General features: G+C 37.3%; 1 protein-coding gene across 3 annotated transcripts in view; it reads right to left on the reverse strand.

The window, feature by feature from the left end:
• TOPBP1 (DNA topoisomerase II binding protein 1) overlaps window positions 1–18,473 on the reverse strand; it is a 76,903-nt gene that overhangs the window by 15,019 nt on the left and 43,411 nt on the right. For all 3 annotated transcript variants that reach the window (XM_040232765.1, XM_040232764.1, XM_040232766.1), the window contains 11 exons: window positions 16,666–16,789; window positions 15,941–16,087; window positions 15,722–15,824; window positions 13,898–14,090; window positions 11,518–11,738; window positions 10,450–10,616; window positions 10,094–10,205; window positions 7,654–7,817; window positions 7,026–7,163; window positions 4,617–4,706; window positions 4,286–4,447 (listed from right to left, as the gene is read on the reverse strand). In XM_040232765.1, the coding sequence (XP_040088699.1) occupies window positions 4,286–4,447; window positions 4,617–4,706; window positions 7,026–7,163; window positions 7,654–7,817; window positions 10,094–10,205; window positions 10,450–10,616; window positions 11,518–11,738; window positions 13,898–14,090; window positions 15,722–15,824; window positions 15,941–16,087; window positions 16,666–16,789 (1,621 nt within the window). The remainder of the gene's footprint in view (window positions 1–4,285; window positions 4,448–4,616; window positions 4,707–7,025; window positions 7,164–7,653; window positions 7,818–10,093; window positions 10,206–10,449; window positions 10,617–11,517; window positions 11,739–13,897; window positions 14,091–15,721; window positions 15,825–15,940; window positions 16,088–16,665; window positions 16,790–18,473) is intronic.

The following is an 18,473-nucleotide window of genomic DNA, read 5'->3' on the forward strand; positions in this document are numbered from 1 at the left end:
TACCATCTTACTTGGGTTTCTCTTACCTTGGGCGTGGGGTATCTCTTCACGGCTGCTCCAGCAAAGTGCAGCTGCTGTTCCTTACCTTGGACAAAGGGTATCTCCTCACCACCGCCCTTCATGACCTTCAACGTAATCCAAGTCTATGCCCCAACCAGTAATGCTGAAGAAGCTGAAGCTGAACAGTTTTATGAAGACCTTACAAGACCTTGTAGAACTAACACCCCCCCAAAATGTCCCTTTCATTATAGGGGACTGGAATGCAAAAGTAGGAAGTCAAGAAGCACCTGGAGTAACAGGCAGATTTGGCCATGAAATGTGGAATGAAACAGGGCAAAGACTAATAGAGTTTTGCCAAGAAAATGCACTGGTCATAGCAAACACCCTCTTCCAAAAACACAAGAAAAGACTCTACACATGGACATCACCAGATGGTCAACACCAAAATCAGATTGATTATATTCTTTGAAGCCAAAGATGGAGAAGCTCTTTGGAGAAGTCAGCAAAAACAAGACTGGGAGCTGACTGTGGCTCAGATCATGAACTCCTTATTGCCAAATTCAGACTTAAATTGAAGAAAGTAGGGAAAACCACTAAACCATTCAGGTATGACCTACATCAAATCCCTTATGATTATACAGTGGAAGTGAGAAATAGATTTAAGGGCCTAGATCTGATAGATAAGAGTGCCTGATGAATTATGGAATGAGGTTCATGACACTGTACAGGAGACAGGGATCAAGACCATCCCCATGGAAAAGAAATGCAAAAAAGCAAAATGGCTGTCTGGGGAGGCCTTAATAATAGCTGTGAAAAGAAGAGAAGTGAAAAGCAAAGGAGAAAAGGAAAGCTATAACCATCTGAATGCAGAGTTCCAAAGAATAGCAAGAAGAGATAAGAAAGCCTTCTTCGGCAATCAATGCAAAGAAACAGAGGAAAAGAACAGAATGGGAAAGACGAGATCTCTTCAAGAAAATTAGAGATACTAAGGGAACATTTCTCACAAAGATGGGCTCAATAAAGGACAGAAATGGTATGGACCTAACAGAAGCAGAAGATATTAGGAAGAGGTGGCAAGAATATACAGAAGAACTGTACAAAAAAGATCTTCATGACCCGGATAATCAGGATGGTGTGATCACTCATCTAGAGCCAGACATCCTGGAATGTGAAGTCAAGTGGGCCTTAGAAAGCATCACTACGAACAAAGCTAGTGGAGGTGATGGCATTCCAGTTGAGCTATGTCAAATCCTGAAAGATGATGCTGTGAAAGTGCTGCACTCAATATGCCAGCAAATTTGGACAACGCAGCAGTGGCCACAGGACTAGAAAAGGTCAGTTTTCATTCCAATCCCAAAGAAAGGCAATGCCAAAGAATGTTCAAACTACCGCACAATTGCACTCATCTCATGTGCTAGTAAAGTAATGCTCAAAATTCTCCAAGCCAGGCTTCAGCAATATGTGAACCATGAACTTCCTGATGTTCAAGCTGGTTTTAGAAAAGGCAGAGGAACCAGAGATCAAATTGCCAACATCCACTGGATCATGGAAAAAGCAAGAGAGTTCCAGAAAAACATCTATTTCTGCTTTATTGACTATGCCAAAGCCTTTGACTGTGTGGATCACAATAAACTGTGGAAAATTGTGAAAGAGATGGGAATACCAGACCACATGGCCTGCCTCTTGAGAAACCTATATTAGGTCAGGAAGCAACAGTTAGAACTGGACATGGAACAACAGACTGGTTCCAAATAGGAAAAGGAGTACGTCTAGGCTGTATATTGTCACCCTGCTTATTTAACTTCTATGCAGAGTACATCATGAGAAACGCTGGGCTGGAAGAAGCACAAGCTGGAATCAAGACTGCTGGGAGAAATATCAATAACCGCTGATATGCAGAAGACACCACCCTTATGTCACAAAGTGAAGAAGAATTAAAAGGCCTCTTGATGCAAGTGAAAGAGGAGAGTGAAAAAGTTGGCTTAAAGCTCAACATTCAGAAAATGAAGATCATGGCATCTGGTCCCATCACTTCATGGCAAATAGATGGGGTAACAGTGGAAACAGTGTAAGACTTAATCACTGCAAATGGTGACTGCAGGCATGAACGTTTACTCCTTAGAAGGAAAGTTATGACCAACCTAGACAGCATATTCAAAAGCAGAGACATTACTTTGCCAACAAAGGTCTGTCTAGTCAAGGCTATGGTTTTTCCAGTGGTCATGTATGGATGTGAGAGTTGGACTGTGAAGAGAGCTGAGCCCCAAAGAATTGATGATTTTGAACTGTGGTGTTGGAGAAGACTCTTGAGAGTCCCTTGGACTGCAAGGAGATCCAACCAGTCCATTCTAAAGAAGATCAGTCCTGGGTGTTCTTTGGAAGGAACGATGCTAAAGCTGAAACTCCAATACTTTGGCCACCTCATGTGAAGAGCTGACTCATTGGAGAAGACTCTGATGCTGGGAGGGACTGGCGGCAGGAGGAGAAGCGAATGGCAGAGGATGAAATGGCTGGATGGCATCACCGACTTGATGAACAAGAGTTTGAGTGAACTCCAGGAGTTGGTGATGGACAGCGTGGCCTGGCATGCTGCAATTAATGGGGTTGCAAAGAGTCAAACACGACTGAGCGACTAAACTGAACTGAACTGAAAGCATAAGAGATTAAGAGGTAGCAAGAATACACAGAAGAACTATACAAAAAAAGATGACTGGGATAACCATGATGATGTGGTCATTTCCCTAAAGCCAGACATCCAAGAGTGCAAAGTCAAGTGGGCCTTAGGAAACAATACTATGAACAAAGCTAGTGGAGGTGATTGAATTCCAGCTGAGGTATCTCAAATCCTAGAAGATGATGCTGTTAAAAGTGCTGCACTCAATATATCAACAAATTTGGAAAACTCAGCAGTGGCCACAGGACTGGAAAAGGTCAGTTTTCATTCCAATACCAAAGAAGGGCAAAGTCAAAGAATGTTCAAACTACCACACAATTGTACTTCATTTCACATGCTAGCAAAGTGATACTCAAAAATCCTTCCAAGCTAGGCTTCAACAGTATGTGAAGCAAGAATTTCCAGATGTACAAGCTGGATTTAGAAAAAGCAGAAGAACCAGAGATCAAACTGCCAACATCCATTAGATGATAGAAAAAGCTACAGAATCCCAGAAAAACATCTTCATTGACTATGCTAAAGCCTTTGACTGTGTAGATCATAACAAACCGTGGAAAATTCTTAAAGAGATGGGAATATCAGAGTCCCTTACCTGCCTCCTGAGAAACCTCTATGCAGGTAAAGAAGCAACAATTAGAACAGATGATTTCAAAATTGGGAAAGGAGTACATCAAGGCTGTATACTGTCACCTTGCTTATTTAACTTTTATGCAGAGTGCATCATGTGAAATGCCCAGCTGGATGAATCACAAGCTGCAATCAAGATTGCAAGGAGAAGTATCAATAACCTCAAATATGCAAAAGACAGCACTCTAATAGGAGAAGAGGAACTAAAGAACCTTTTGATATATCCCTGAAACAGAATGGTGAAGACGAACTAAGAGTCTCTTGATGAGGGTGAAAGAGGAGAGCGGTGCTGGGGAAGGCTTCTGCACGTCCCACTGACAGCAAGGAGATCACACCAGTCAGTCCTAAAGGAAATCAACCCTGAATATTCACTGGAAGGACTAACGCTGAAGCTCCAAATACTTTGGTCACCTGACAGGAAGAGGTGACTCACCGGAAAAAGACCCTGATGCTGGGAAAGAATGAGAGAAGAAAAAGTGGGTTACAGAGGGTGAGATGACTGGATGTTATCACTCACTCAATGGACATGAGTCTGAGCAAACTCCAGGAGATGGTGAAGGACAGGGAAGCGTAGTGTGCTGCCATTCATGGGGTCACAAAGAGTCGGACATGACTTAGCGACTAAACAACAAAAAAGCAGAAAGGTCAAGAAAATTTAGAAAGGACCCTTGGGTAAATGTCTCTCCTTGGATTTGCAGAATCAGTTTCTGAGTTCTTTATATTCCAACAATTTAGAGGGCACTTTTAAGGCTTTTAGAGGTCCCCAGATTTTATATCCACTTCATATTTACCTTCCAGGCCAAATGTTTACATGTGTTCATTATTTTTAAAAAATAGATGGAAACTGAAAGGGCTAAATCAAGGAGACTAATGGGAGATTAACATTCTATGAATAACAACCAAGGGTTTTGCTGTACAGTTATATCTGTATGCATATAAGCATGTTTCTGGTAGCAAGGTTGTCAAGGATAGGATTTTACAAACCTGCATAAGAAAATCAGCAATGTATTCTGTTTTCAAGCAGTATACATTCTGGGCAGCAGCTTCTGCTATATTAACTCCTGAGTCATCTGGTTTCTGTTTATTAAAGTCAGAAAAGAGATGTGTAGCTTCTTTAAATAAAGATACAGAATAACCAGGCAGCACCTAAGGAAAAAACAAAAAGCACCACAATCAGTGTTCCAAGGTAGTTCAATTGTATAATCTACACCTAAGTATTACCATCTCATAAAGTACAGAAAATCAAGAACTGATCACAGCAACCTTGGTTAGAAGTAATTATAAAAAAATCCAGTTAAATTGACTCAATACAAACCTTTGCTCCTCCTGACTGAAGCAGGCGTTTGAATCCTGATTCTCGGGACTGATCAACATGTAAAATAACTTTCCACCCACTAAACGCTCCCTGCAAATAAAAAATAATCAGTGTAGAAATTATTTGGAAAATAAATGACAATATAAAAACATTATTTTCTCTGTAGTCTTAGTTTTATGTAAGTGAATAATCTTAAGTTTTACTTCCGATGAACTGATAACTACCTTGGTCAGAACACTCTGATACACACAGTCATGGTGTCTGGCATACAGTAAGCCACCAATAAATTAATAATTAAAGAATTTAAAACATGATTTAATAATTAGGTAACAATAAAACAAAGCCACTTGACATTTGTTTAGGTTTTTTCTAGTATGTTTTTTCCTTACAACTACTCTAACTGTAGAATCTAAAACACGGCTTCTTAGATTAGATGAAGCCTCGCTACTATTTCCCTTGAAAATGACTACAAATTGGAAATTTAATTTAAGTACAGAATTCACAGTTAACAGAAGCTAGTGGAATTACTCTAAAATAAAGGGAATCAAGGCTACCAGGGACTTGGAGATAGCACAGAACTCAGAATATAACATAAAAGATGATATAATTTGTATTTTTAACCATTTTGTGAGGCATGGACCTATCTGGCAGTCTACTAAACCTATGATCTGTTTTCCAAATAATTAAAAAAAAAAAAAGCTTTATTGAAATGTAATTTCCATACCATATGAATGTTTTATAAATGTTCAAAATAAAACAGAAAATATTACAAAAGAAACCATTTTATTGAAAATTATAAAAATATTAAAAAATCTGTGACATAATAATAGATGTGCTTCTACCTTAAACCCATCAGAGGGTTGAAGACACCATTTAGTAAAAAATGCATTTAAATACACCTAATGTACTAACTATCAGATTACTACTGTTTTTTAAAACTTTATTTGGCTGCACCGGGTCTTAGTTGCAGCACGCAGGACTTTTAGTTGCATCGTGTGGGATCTAGTTCTTTGATCATGGATTGAACCTGGGCCACATGCACTGGGACCACGAAGCCTTAGCCACAGGACCACCAGGGAAGTCTTACTGCTGTTGTTGTTCAGTTGCTAAGTTGTGTCTTTGACTCTGCAACCACATGGACTGCAGTATGCCAGGCTCATCTGTTCTTCACTAAGTCCACTAACTAATTGGAGAGTTTGCTCAAATTCATGTCCTTTGAGTCAGTAATACTATCTAACCATAGCTTACTGGCCTACATTAAACATGCTCGTAACACAGAAGTCTTTAATTGGGCAAATCAGCTAATACAGAGTCAATTTTATAATAAAGTAGTTGAATATCTCATTTAATTCACTGAATACTGTACTGAAAAACAGAATGGTTGTATCAGTTGTTCACTGCCCCCATGATGACGTGGCTCACTGGGCACAGTGGTTGCTGCTATAGCCCAGCATCACCAGAGAATACTGCATTACATAATGCTAGCCTGGAAAAAGACCAACATTCAAAAAGTGAAATATGCTTTTTACTGAATGTGTATCACTTTTGTAGCATCATAAAGTCAAACCACTGCAAGTCGAGGAGGTCTATATGTACTATAATTTTAAAGTTGTGATGAACATAATATTTTAAGTTGCAAACATAATGCAAGCAAAAATATCTGATTTCTGGGACTTCCCTGGTGGTCCAGTGGTTAAGAATCTGCTTTATAATGCAGGGGATGCAAGTTTGATCCCTGTTGGAGATCCCACATGCTGCAAAACAACTAAACCCAAGTTGCAACTACTGAGTCTGAAAGCCACTACTAGAGATTTTGTGCACCACAAGGAAAGACCCCATATGATGCAGTGAAGATCCTGTACACTGCAAATAAGACTCAACGAAGCCAAAGAAATAAATTTTAAAAAATGACTGATTTCTGTGGGGAACATCACAGCACTGTTAACAGTGTTGTGATTTGTTGCCTAGACTTATATAATGAAGGAAATGCAAACTTTCAATTAGAGGTTTGTAAAAATAAGGATATATTTTCCCCCCATCGAAAGTGTATAGCCTTTCTGAATTTGATCTATAAACTCCTTTGATACCTGATTTGATAATCTGTGGACCCCAAGTTGAGAACTCCTGAAGCTAGAGGCTGAAAAGATTCTTTGGAAGAAATATAGTATGGGTCACATTTTACACATATAAATGATTTTTAAGAGAGCCATCAACATAAATATATATTACTATTGATCACAATTAGAAGAATTAGGAATCACATTAAGCTCAATTTAGAATGCCCAAATTAAGTATATCAATCAAAGAATAAAAGACAAATAGAACTATTCTTACTTTGTAATACAGGTTCTCTTTAGTCATGACATCAAATGCCATTTATACTACCCACATAATTATATATATTAATACCTCAATAATGCCTGATTCTTGTCTTTGCTGGATTTTTTTCCTCCATCTCATTGCTGCAAGTGCTAATTTTCGTTGCTGTACATTGATTCCAGTCAAAACATCGAGTATGGAACTACTTCCCCACTCATAGTCTTCTTCCTAGAGAATTAGTTCAACAAACTTTTGAATTCCTACAATACGTCCTCAAAGAGTCCATAACCTAGTAAGAGCTACAAGCTACATATTTTGTTCCTCTAAATACAGAGTTCTAAGCAAGCATCAATTTATGAGCATGCAGGAAATGCAGATTACTTTGCCTTCACATGAAAGTCATGTACATCTAGCTTCATCTTAGCAACTGGCAATATTTAGATTACTGGGCTTTACCTACTGTAAGATGAACTTCACAGAAGGACATGGTCTCAGAGGAGGTATATATTAACAGTTTGATTACTAGCCTATACAAGAGTGATCCCTGAGGTATCTTGATTGAAAACTTCAAAAACTACATGATAGATATTACTGCGATAAGTCAGTTACAAACCAAAATATTTCAAAAAACTAGTTTAATATTTTACGTGCTGGAATCAATTATTAAGACACTTAAATTTAAAGAAAAATGACCGTTCATGTTAATTTGCATACACACCGACATGAAGCGCCCAGCAGTCCTGCAAGCTTCCAGGTAGGATCGATGGAGTACCCACTTTCCTGCTGCCACGGAAGCTAAATATTTCTCGTTGCGAAGTGGATGCCCCACAACAATGTGTGTACAGCTGGGATCAAAGCACTGCTTCTCAATCACTGATCCACCTTAATTAGAGAAAAATTGGTACTTTATTGATTCTTAACCTTTTCTGAGGGAAAATGTACCTCACCTATGCAGTGGTGGTGGTTTAGTCGCTAAGTCATGTCTGACTCTTGTGACCCCATGGACAGCAGCCCGCCAGGCTCCTCTGTCCATGGGATTTTCCAGGCAAGAATACTGGAGTGGATTGCCATTTCCTTCTCCAGGGGATCTTCCCAACCTAGGAATCGAACCCAGGAATGCATAGAAGTTATTTATAAATGAATTGCATTAAATAAACAAAACCCCTGACAATTACTTTACATGCGTATTTTTATAAAATGTTTACTCAAAATTTCCTGCTTCTCTGAAACTGGTTTGTTACAATTAAGATTAAAAAAAGAAACTGAATACAAACAAGAGCAATTGCAACTGGTTGTTCTCTTAAGCCTCTCTTAGGTTCACATCTCTTAAGTCTCTCTCAACTACCTTAGCAATTTTCAAGCACTGAATATGTCACCAGGGAGATGGAGGCCAAAAATGGGCATCTACAGACTAAAAACAGAAAAAAAAAATTTGTGTCCTGCTTTTAGTGGAAATAAGGTCAGTAGACCAACACAGAAGCTCAGGAGGAAAACACACGCTAGGTAAATAGAGATGAAAGAGATGGTGAGAGCTGACCCTTCTCAGATATGTAAGAAAGAAGTTTGACTTTGAGGAAAGAAGACGGCCTAAGTAAATAAAAGCATATGTAAAGCATGCTTTTATTTACATTTTAAAGGTTAGGCAGTGTGGTACCAAGGACTTCCTGAGGTTTTTAACAAAACAATGCAACTCTACTCATGCTTTACAGATGACTTAATAATTAAGAGCGGCAATACTTGTGAGCACTTACTGTACAAGTCAGGGAGTTTTAAGTATTGACTCATTTAATCATCACTATTCTATGAATATTCCATTATGTACAATTTATATATGAGGACACAGGTACAGAGTAATCCAGGATCACAGTGACTAAAGAACAATAAGGTAAAAATTCCATTATTAATATCAATATCTAATTCTACGTAATAAATTTATTACAACCCAGACAACAAGGCGAACTTATTTATGTGCATCAGTTCATTTAGACAATGCTTCATTTAGACAGTGATGGGACTCTCTGCAGTCTAGTATCAAAACCCTCTAGTCACAGACTCCCAGTTCAGCAGTCTGCACTCATCTGGCTCTGCTCTCTTCTAGACAAGTCTCTGCTAGCTGCATAGTTTACAGAGATGGAACACTCCACACAAGACAGACACTTGCAAGTGCTCCATTTGGTGAGCTCTAGGTAACGCTTAGCAATTCTGATTTATCTCCATCTAATTTCTCCTTCTAATTTATCATATGACTGGGAAACAAATGTTCCACATGAGTTAAGCTTCCAAAACAGACAGCTTCTTAACTGTACAACTGTATCTGAAAGAAATCTAAAAAAAAAAAAAGTGTCATAGTTCACAAACTTACAAGGAGAGCTCTAAAGGACCTTTAATCTTTTCTTGATTCAGGGCTACTATTAAACAATCATTATTTCTTCATGCTTCTCTAGGTCAAGTTGTCATATTAAGTTCTATAAGGCTGCTCTGTCCACATGTGGCTACTCAACACCTGAAGCACAGCCAGTCCCTATTGAGATGTTGGGATGTGCTGTACATGTAAAATACATCCCAGATTTCAAACTTACAAGAAAAACAGGCAAATTATCTCACTGATATTTTATACTAACTACATGTTGAATATAATATTTTGAAATATTTTGCATATATTAATAAAGTAAATATTAAAGTACACATATAAATAAAATACATATCTAAAATTAATTTCATCTGTTTCATTTTACTTTTTAAAATGTAGTTGCTAGGACGTTTACCTTTCTAGTATGCTGCTTCCAGAATGGTGTCAGACGGAGAGCCTGACAACCAGCAGAATAAGAACGTCACAGCAGGAGGAGCTCCAGTCTGGATATCAATGTAACTTCAATTTCATGAAAATGTAGTTTTAACTATATAATTCCTTTGATTTTGTTCAGAGTTTCAACAATGAACACTCAAAGTAGGACAAGATTCTTGCACCTTAATGATGGGATTCACTTGAAATCTTTAAATCCTATGACTTAAGTTCTACTGCTGATAGGCTGTATGGCCTGAGACAAGTTATCCATCTTTTTAATCTCAATTTCTACAGCTTAAAAATGGTATCATTAATTAGCTACATTTGACTTCCAAATAAGGTTACATTTTCGACATAAGTAAAATACTTGTACCTAGTTTTTCAATCAGATGACAATAATCAATACGTTCTTGAGGATTCAGAGATGACAACTGAAATATGTACTGTTTTTTTAAGTCTTCATGAGTCTCCTCTATTGTTATAATCTGGAATGGAAAAGTTTATTTTAGAAAAAAATTAACATCAAAACAGCTATCAAGTCTATGGTTCTTTTACAGTAAAATTTTACTTAGTATTCTAAGTTATCAAATGCAGAAATGATTATAAAAGAGTAAAAAGAAATACAGTTTTCAATGTATGACAAACCTTTGATATTGATATCAAAAAATTCTGAATGTAGCGTAACAGCAATATCCAAAAGTCTTATCACCATACTAATGATAAACAAACCTTTTCTCTAGGGTGTGGAGCCACAGGTGGGTTGGCTAGGGGGAAGGCAATACTGGGGGCTTGAGGCGTAGGGATCAGGTGGCTGTCTTTCATTGGAGTTTCCAGTTCTTCAGAGATCGGGTGTTTTGGGGCTCCAGTCACACATACGTTCCCGGGATCACAGACAGCTGAGGGGAATAAAACACTACAGTGTGATGTTATCCAAATACAACTAAGAACAAAGTCTGGGAAATATTCTCATCTGTCTTAACCAAGATGAAATTAAACAGAAATTCTAGAATGTACAATGTACATGCAAAGGAAGTAGCCTATTTCTAGAGCTTATAAATGAATGCAATTAAAATGGCAAATGGTGTTATCTGTGTGCTTCTCTCTTTAAATACCACACCTTCATCAGTAAAATGTAAATCAGATTTTAAAAATGAGAGCAATTCTATGAGAAAATCAGAAGCAGAGATAAATCTATACATCCAGTATAGAGAAATACTCATGTGATCTGAAAGAGAAAGAGGGGGAAAGATGACCAATGATGAGAAACAGAAGCATTTTGTTTTCAAGGTAAAGTCCAAGGAAGAAAAATATAGGGAAATCAGAAAGAAACGCATACAGCTCTAAAGAAATGTAGGTATGTGTTAGGTGGAGTTAAGACTTAAATGAACAAGATGATTGAGAGAAAAATCAAGCATTAACTACACAAATGCAAAAAGAACCGGAAAAATGTCCCGGGGAAAAAATGCCTAATCCTTAACTTCCAAATTTAATCAAAATACATATTTCAATGTATGATGCCTATGTGGCTAAACCGCTTCAGTCGTGTCTGACTGTCTGCAACCCCATGGACTATAGCCTGCCAGGCTCCTCTGTCCATGGAATTCTCCCAGCCAGAGTATGATAAATTACATCAATTTATAATTATTTTTCTGACTTTTCCAAGTTTAAGCCCAAATATATCTATTAAGTTTTTGTTGGCATGTACAATTCAGAGAAACACAAAGTGCTTATCTATTTATTTTCAAGAAGTCAACATGTACTTAATACAAACAATTAAATAGATTTCTTTCTCATTACCCTGTTCAGCAATTTCTGAATCATGTAAACGCTCCTGGAAAGGAGAATCCTCCAATTTTTTAACATCAACCTGAAGCTCAGAGTACTGTGTGGGACAACTAGGCCACTGCAGATTGCTGGCAAGTCTTGCTCTCTCCTCCCTGGCTGTAGGGTCATCCCAAATGATCTGTTCATTTTGGGAGGGCTCTGTGTTGATATCAGGTACTGTTTGACGAGACTGCCTAAGGAATAGAAGTCACAATTTTAATAACAAATAACCGTAACAAAATCCGTCCTCATAACTTCTGTTAAGTTAGACTGCAAATTGGTGGTTCACCTTTAAATGTCCATCATCTAGCACCCAGTAAGCACTTGAAAATACTTATTCAATAATTGAACTTTGGGAAATTTTTATTAAAAAAAATTTTTTTCCCAGAAACTTATCTGTTTTACCTAGAAAATAAAGCACACTGAATCTCTATATTTAAAACTTCAGAGGTAAGTTTACTATAGGAAATTTAAAATTCTAAAATGCTTACAGCATTTAGAAAAGGGACTGTTCTCAATTATATAGGATTAGGGAAACATAATGTTTAGAAACTGGTTACTTTGCTGACCATTCACAGGTTGTATTTTTAATCACTGGCAACAATAACTGTAATTAAACAATAACTATAATTACATAGGAAGTGTACTTAGTATCTACAGGCTGCTTTTAAGGAAGGTTTTTTTGATCACTGACAACCAAACCTCTCAGAGTCTAAGGTAAGCCAGCTTTATAGTGAACTAAAGTGAAACATGTTTTCAGTTCAGTTCAGTTCAGTTCAGTTCAGTCCCGCAGCCGTGTCCGACTCTTTGTGACCCCATGAATCGCAGCACACCAGGCCCCCCTGTCCATCACCAACTCCAGGAGTTCACTCAAAACTCATGTCCATCGAGTTGGTGATGCCATCCAGCCATCTCTTCCTCTGTCTTCCTTTTCTCCTCCTGCCCTCAGTCCCTCCCAACATCAGAGTCTTCCAATAAGTCAACTTTTCACATGAGGTGGCTAAAGTACTGGAGTTTCAGCTTCAACATCAGTTCTTCCAATGAACACCCAGAACTGGTCTCCTTTAGGATGGACTGGTTGGATCTCCTTGCAATCCAAGGGACTCTCAAGAGTCTTCTCCAACACCACAGTTCAAAAGCATCAATTCTTCGGCGCTCAGCTTTCTTCACAGTCCAACTCTCACATCCATACATGACCACTGGAGAAACCATAGCTTTGACTAGACGGACCTTTGTTGGCAAAGTAATGTCTCTGCTTTTCAATATGCTATCTAGGTTGGTCATAACCTTCCTTCCAAGGAGTAAGCATCTTTTAATTTTATGGCTGCAATCACCATCTGCAGTGATTTTGGAGCCCCCCAAAATAAAGTCTGACACTGTTTCCACTGTTTCCCCATCTCTTTTCATGAAGTGATGGAACCAGATGCCATGATCTTAGTTTTCTGAATGCTGAGCTCTAAGCCAACTTTTTCACTCTCCTCTTTCACTTTCATCAAGAGGCTTTTTAGTTCCTCTTTACGGTGTATCAATTTCACTGAAAAGTAAAAAGAATTCCAATACCTGCCTTCAATGTGTATACTGAATATTTCAATGTATATAAATAAAGAATTATTAATAAAAATAATTTGCCAAAGCTGATGGCACTCCCAAAGTGTTCATTTGCCTCAAATACAAGGAAGATGGCCTTTTACTCTCAGAATATATTTACTTACCGACTTTGGCACAAGATTTAGGCTCTCTAAAATGTAAGATATGACCTGAGGTGTATTAAACAGAAAATCACTTTTGCTCATTACTCAGCTAAAGAAACAGCCTCATGAAACATACAGTTAATATAGATAAATGCATATTTCAATTAATCAATTCAAGATATAAGTCCATTAACATTCATCATACAGAGATTTTTCTATTAAGGAAAAGATGAAGTTATTTCTACTGAACTTAAATCACATCACACTAAGATCTGTAATCACCTTCCCTAGAAGATAAGGGTTCTAAAGAGAACAAAATACATGTAATCCAATAAGAAAACTGCCTAAATTTATATATGTACATACACATACTCATGTACTTACTGTCTAATACCAATATTATTTTAAGTCTAATACAAAGAACAGAGAGGACTAGCATTCAATCCATTTCAAACAAGGCAAATTGGATCTTAAATCATGTCTTTCTCAGCGAAGGTAATAAAATGTATTAATCACACCTCAGTGAAAGCAGTTCCTTGATATGGAACATACCTCTGCTTCCTATTCCCAAATAAGAATTCTGGAGTTGCAGGAAATGAAAGAAGGATAAATTAGCAAGGAAGGAAGGAAAAGCTATTCTGCCATCAGTGACAGGGACAGACCTCAGTGCCTCTAGGACTCTACTTCGTCCAGTGCGGGCAGAGCGGGTGCTGTCAGGGGTTGAAGAGGTACTGTTACAACCACTTCTTGAGAGGGAAGTCCTCTGCCCTTGGGGTTTCACTATTGAAGTTGCAGACATTATCTCCTGAAGCTGCTTTTGAAAGTTCTCTCTCATCTCCAAAGTCTGTGTCAGAACTTGAAACAAACAAAAATATACCAATCAAGATAAGTTTCTCTTTACCACATCTTATTCATATTAACTATTTTGTCTAGATTTAGTTGAACACAGATTTATTGACTTGACATCTACTGAATATTTACTATAGCCTACAGTACTGTACTAAGACTATGAATACTGCAGAACCCAGACATAAAGGCAGCCCTTACTATGGAGACGGAATAGGAAATAATCAGGAAGCCCTCTGCAGACACTGTGCTGAGACACGTGGTCATCATCCTTCTGCAGATACCCTGCCAGTTTCTGATCCTCTCACACTCTGTACCACACCCTGACATACATTACAGTCATTTATGATTTTCCCTCATGGTCCTTGAAAACACAGACCACAACATGTTTACCTTTGGTTTCTTTATAGACTAAATATTGAAGTAGGTACTAAATAAACATTTTTGGAATGAACAGAGTGGAACTAACTAAATAGGTAAATCATAGGGAATGCTCTGGTAGGGTAAAGAAAATAGAAAATACTGACCCATTAAATCCATTAAAGAGAGGACACCTAGAGCTTTAATGTTACTCATTACTGCACTCTTTATAATAGCAAGAAATTAGAAATAACCAACATGCCCATCAACAAGGAACTGGCTAAACAAAGTGGGCCATTCATACTATGAATACTCTACAGTTGCCAAAAAAGGGAAAAAAATTGAAGAAGCTCCTTATGTCCTAATACGACACTCCACAAATTGAAATGTTAAATAACAATATCAATATCAAAGTATAAAACAATATATATAGTAGTTTAACATTTATATATTTTTTTAAATGAGGGAAGGAGAAAACATGTTTATAATTGTATACTCATAAAACAGCTCTGGAAGAAATTGTAAGAAAATAACATCGGAGGACTTCCTGGTGGTACAGTGGATAGGAGTTCCCCTGCCAATGCAGGGAACATGGGTGGGATGCCCGGTCTGGGAAGATCCCATGTGCTGCAGAGCAAGCACATGTGCTGTAACTACTGAACTAGTACTGCCTCAACTACTGGAGCCTGAGCACTCTAGAGCCTGCAAGCTACTAAGTAGCTACTCCACAGCTACTGAGCTTGTGTGCCTAGAATCTGTGCTCCACGACAAGATAAGCCACCACAATAAAGCCTGTGTACCACAACTAGAGAAAGCCTGCCCATGGCAACGAAGACCCAGCACAACCAAAAATAAATAAATAAAATAACATCAGAAAGATAAAGAGAAACTCTTTACACCCCCTTCTGTACCTTTAAAACCATGTGAATTTATGTTAAAATATATTGTGCATATAATGAAACTTTTTGAATCAAAGGACCAATTTTTGAAAAATTACCATCTCTACCTATGTTTAAGAGAATACGGCTGTGTCACACCAACTCTGTAGAATACCTAGTTTCATACATTTTACAGGTTTCACACTTATATCACTCAAAGCTTTGCTAACTATTAATTAATGACTGGCATGGAACCTCAATTCTATCCTCAAATATTAATATATGCTTTACTTCTATTTCGTAACATAGAAGACAACTTTATTTGTTCATCTGATGCAAAGGAAGCATTCAGTATGAAAGATACACATTTATAAATTTTGTTTGCAATTTAAAATATTTTACCTCCTTTAGAGTCACTCCTTCCATTTCCATTTGCTGTTGTTAGTTCTTTATTACTGTTGGTCACATTGTCTGTATCATTTTCTTCTACAGGCATATGATCTGGCTATTGAAGGAGAAAAATTACAGTTCCTCAAATCAAGCCCTGTATAAGGCTTCACAGCAATACACGACTGTACTTTCAGCTTAAAGAGGGGGTAAATTATCATCCATATCATTTACCTCATCATCCCTCATTGCAGAGCCAGCTGAGAGTAGTCGGTTATTACAGAGTCGGCCATCTTGCACTGCACTGATGTCCAAGCTCATTTTGGGATTATAAGTATGTGGATAAAGAGATTCAGGAAGATGTTTATACTCCTGGGCACACTGTAATACAATGGTGTGCTTTAAAACAGGACTAAAAAATATTTTAGTGACTAAAAGATGTTAAGTAGGAAAAAGACAGCCAAAACATTATGTTCTAAGATGGCAAAAGTTCACAAAATTAAGGTTTTGAAAAGTAGTTGACTTTAAAATTCCATCATACAAGTAACAATTTGTCCTCACTTTTAAATGTCCTGCCCACGAAAGTATGAAATCTAATTCTATTTCTATGCTTTTGCCAAAGTATCAATCACGTTTCAGGGAATACCCAGAAGGAAAATGGAAGAAGAAAGAAAAGAAACTATTGGCATGCTAAATTAATTCTCCTCAAAGCATTACGAAGTTTTCTTTCATATCATTTTTAACTAGCAAAAAGAATCAGACAATCTGAAAGAATACCCATTAAAGATTTACTGAGCATTTAAGGATTAAAGACCTTAAGTTTCTGATGCCAAAGAAAGGAAATGTGCAGTTAAATAAGGTTAGCAAACTTGTTTATGTACAGAGAAATGGATTTGTGCCTTGAAGTACTGTTTATGTTTTCATTTAACAGAAAGGGGAGGGGAAAAAAGTATGCTTACTTCTAAAAGCCAGTGCTCTGAAACAATGTGTACTCCTCTTTCTTTTACAGATTTATACTCCCGATTAGTGTCATTTGGTCGTCCTTGATAGATGAAATGAGTTACTGTCTCATCAAAACTCCACCTAAAACAATTAAACCCACAAAAGCCTGAATACCTGAGAGAGATAACTACATTAGTTTATCATTACTCTCTATAAACTGAATATGCAAAACTTTTCAGGAACCAGAGTAAGCAAAAACACTAAATGACAGACTCCACTTTCACTGTTACATTTTATACACATATCTCTCAATATATAAATGCAGAGAGATGCAGAAAGATATTCTTTAAAATATCTTCTATAATATCACTTCATACAGGTGATATAACGATAAAGATATTTTTAAGTTAAGTATCCAACCTATCTTCCAGCTGCTGGCAGCCACTAGTCACTGTACATTTGCTCTGTGCCCCATAATACTGTGTACTCTACAAAGCATTATTCATCCATTCCTCACAACAATTCTAACACACTGTATTATTTTATCCATTTAACAGTTAAGAAAACTGAAGGATGTGACTAAAGTAACATACTCAGTGAATAAGAGGTAAAGCCAATTTTGACTTCAAAATGCACACTCTTAGCTATTACGCCGTGTTCCCGATTTCTTCCCATTTAGTATTTCCTTAACCTAGTTTGCTAAATGTGAATAACTCATGGTAGTCATATTACCAACAGAAATGCTGTTTATGGTATCTGAGTCTCCATATCTATTTCAGCCTATGCAAAAATGTATGTATGCAAAAATATAAATACTCCATTCCCCTCTGTGTTATCAGACAAATGCATTTACATATTTAATGTATATGCTATTACTAAGTACCTTCCACTGCCTTTAAATTGTAAAAGTTAGATTTATGAAATCCATTTTAGTAGAAGGAATGTTGTATAAATATCTAATAAAAAGGGAGTGCTCTATCTGATGTGTCAGGAAGATCTGGTCTAGATTTTAACTTTTGGCAGGTGGGAGACAGTATCATTGATCTCTTTGGTGCGTATGGAAGGGAACATCTGGAACATCAGCACTTGAGAGCCGATTGCCCTATGAACTCATACATACTGTAACCTCTGCATAATAAGAGTTCTTTCCTCTCATTAATTATCAAGTCTCAGAAATTCACTTCAGGAATACACCTAATGCAAATTCCAAATTAATGCCACTGACTATTAAATTCTGTTTAGGGATTTCAGCAATGTATTTTTTTTTTTAATATTGAGAAGACTGGGGCATTTATTTATTTTGGTTGTCTGGTGTGGCTTGTGGGATCTTAGTTCCCTGACTGGGGACAGAACCTGGGCCCCCAGCAGTGGAAGTGCAGAATCCTAACCTCTGGACCCACCAGGAATTCCCAGGACTGGCATTTTAAATCTTATAAAAACACAAGTCCTATATGTGTCTTTTAAATCTTACATAAGTCCACATTTAAACTGAATACCCACGGACGCATTCTATTTTTAGGGCTCTTAGGGCTACTGTGAGAATGGTATGAGATAATACTTGCCTCATATTGAGCACTCAGCAACCAGGTAAGAACAATATATAGACAATACAAATAATAGTTATAAGTAAGAAAGCTTTACTCTTCTACAATAGATGAAAGAAACACTAAGGTGCCTATAATTACACAAATATATTTTATTTTTCCATTCTCCTGATTTAATTTCTCTATCAAAAAGAAAGATAACTGAAATGACTTACCAAAAGGGAAAGATAAAGCTAATCATATCCCTCAAACTGTTTGTTAACTGTAAACCAATCTTTATG

This window comes from Oryx dammah, unplaced genomic scaffold, assembly GCF_014754425.2.
Source record: "Oryx dammah isolate SB20612 unplaced genomic scaffold, SCBI_Odam_1.1 HiC_scaffold_2, whole genome shotgun sequence".
NCBI classification, from domain to species: domain Eukaryota; kingdom Metazoa; phylum Chordata; class Mammalia; order Artiodactyla; family Bovidae; genus Oryx; species Oryx dammah.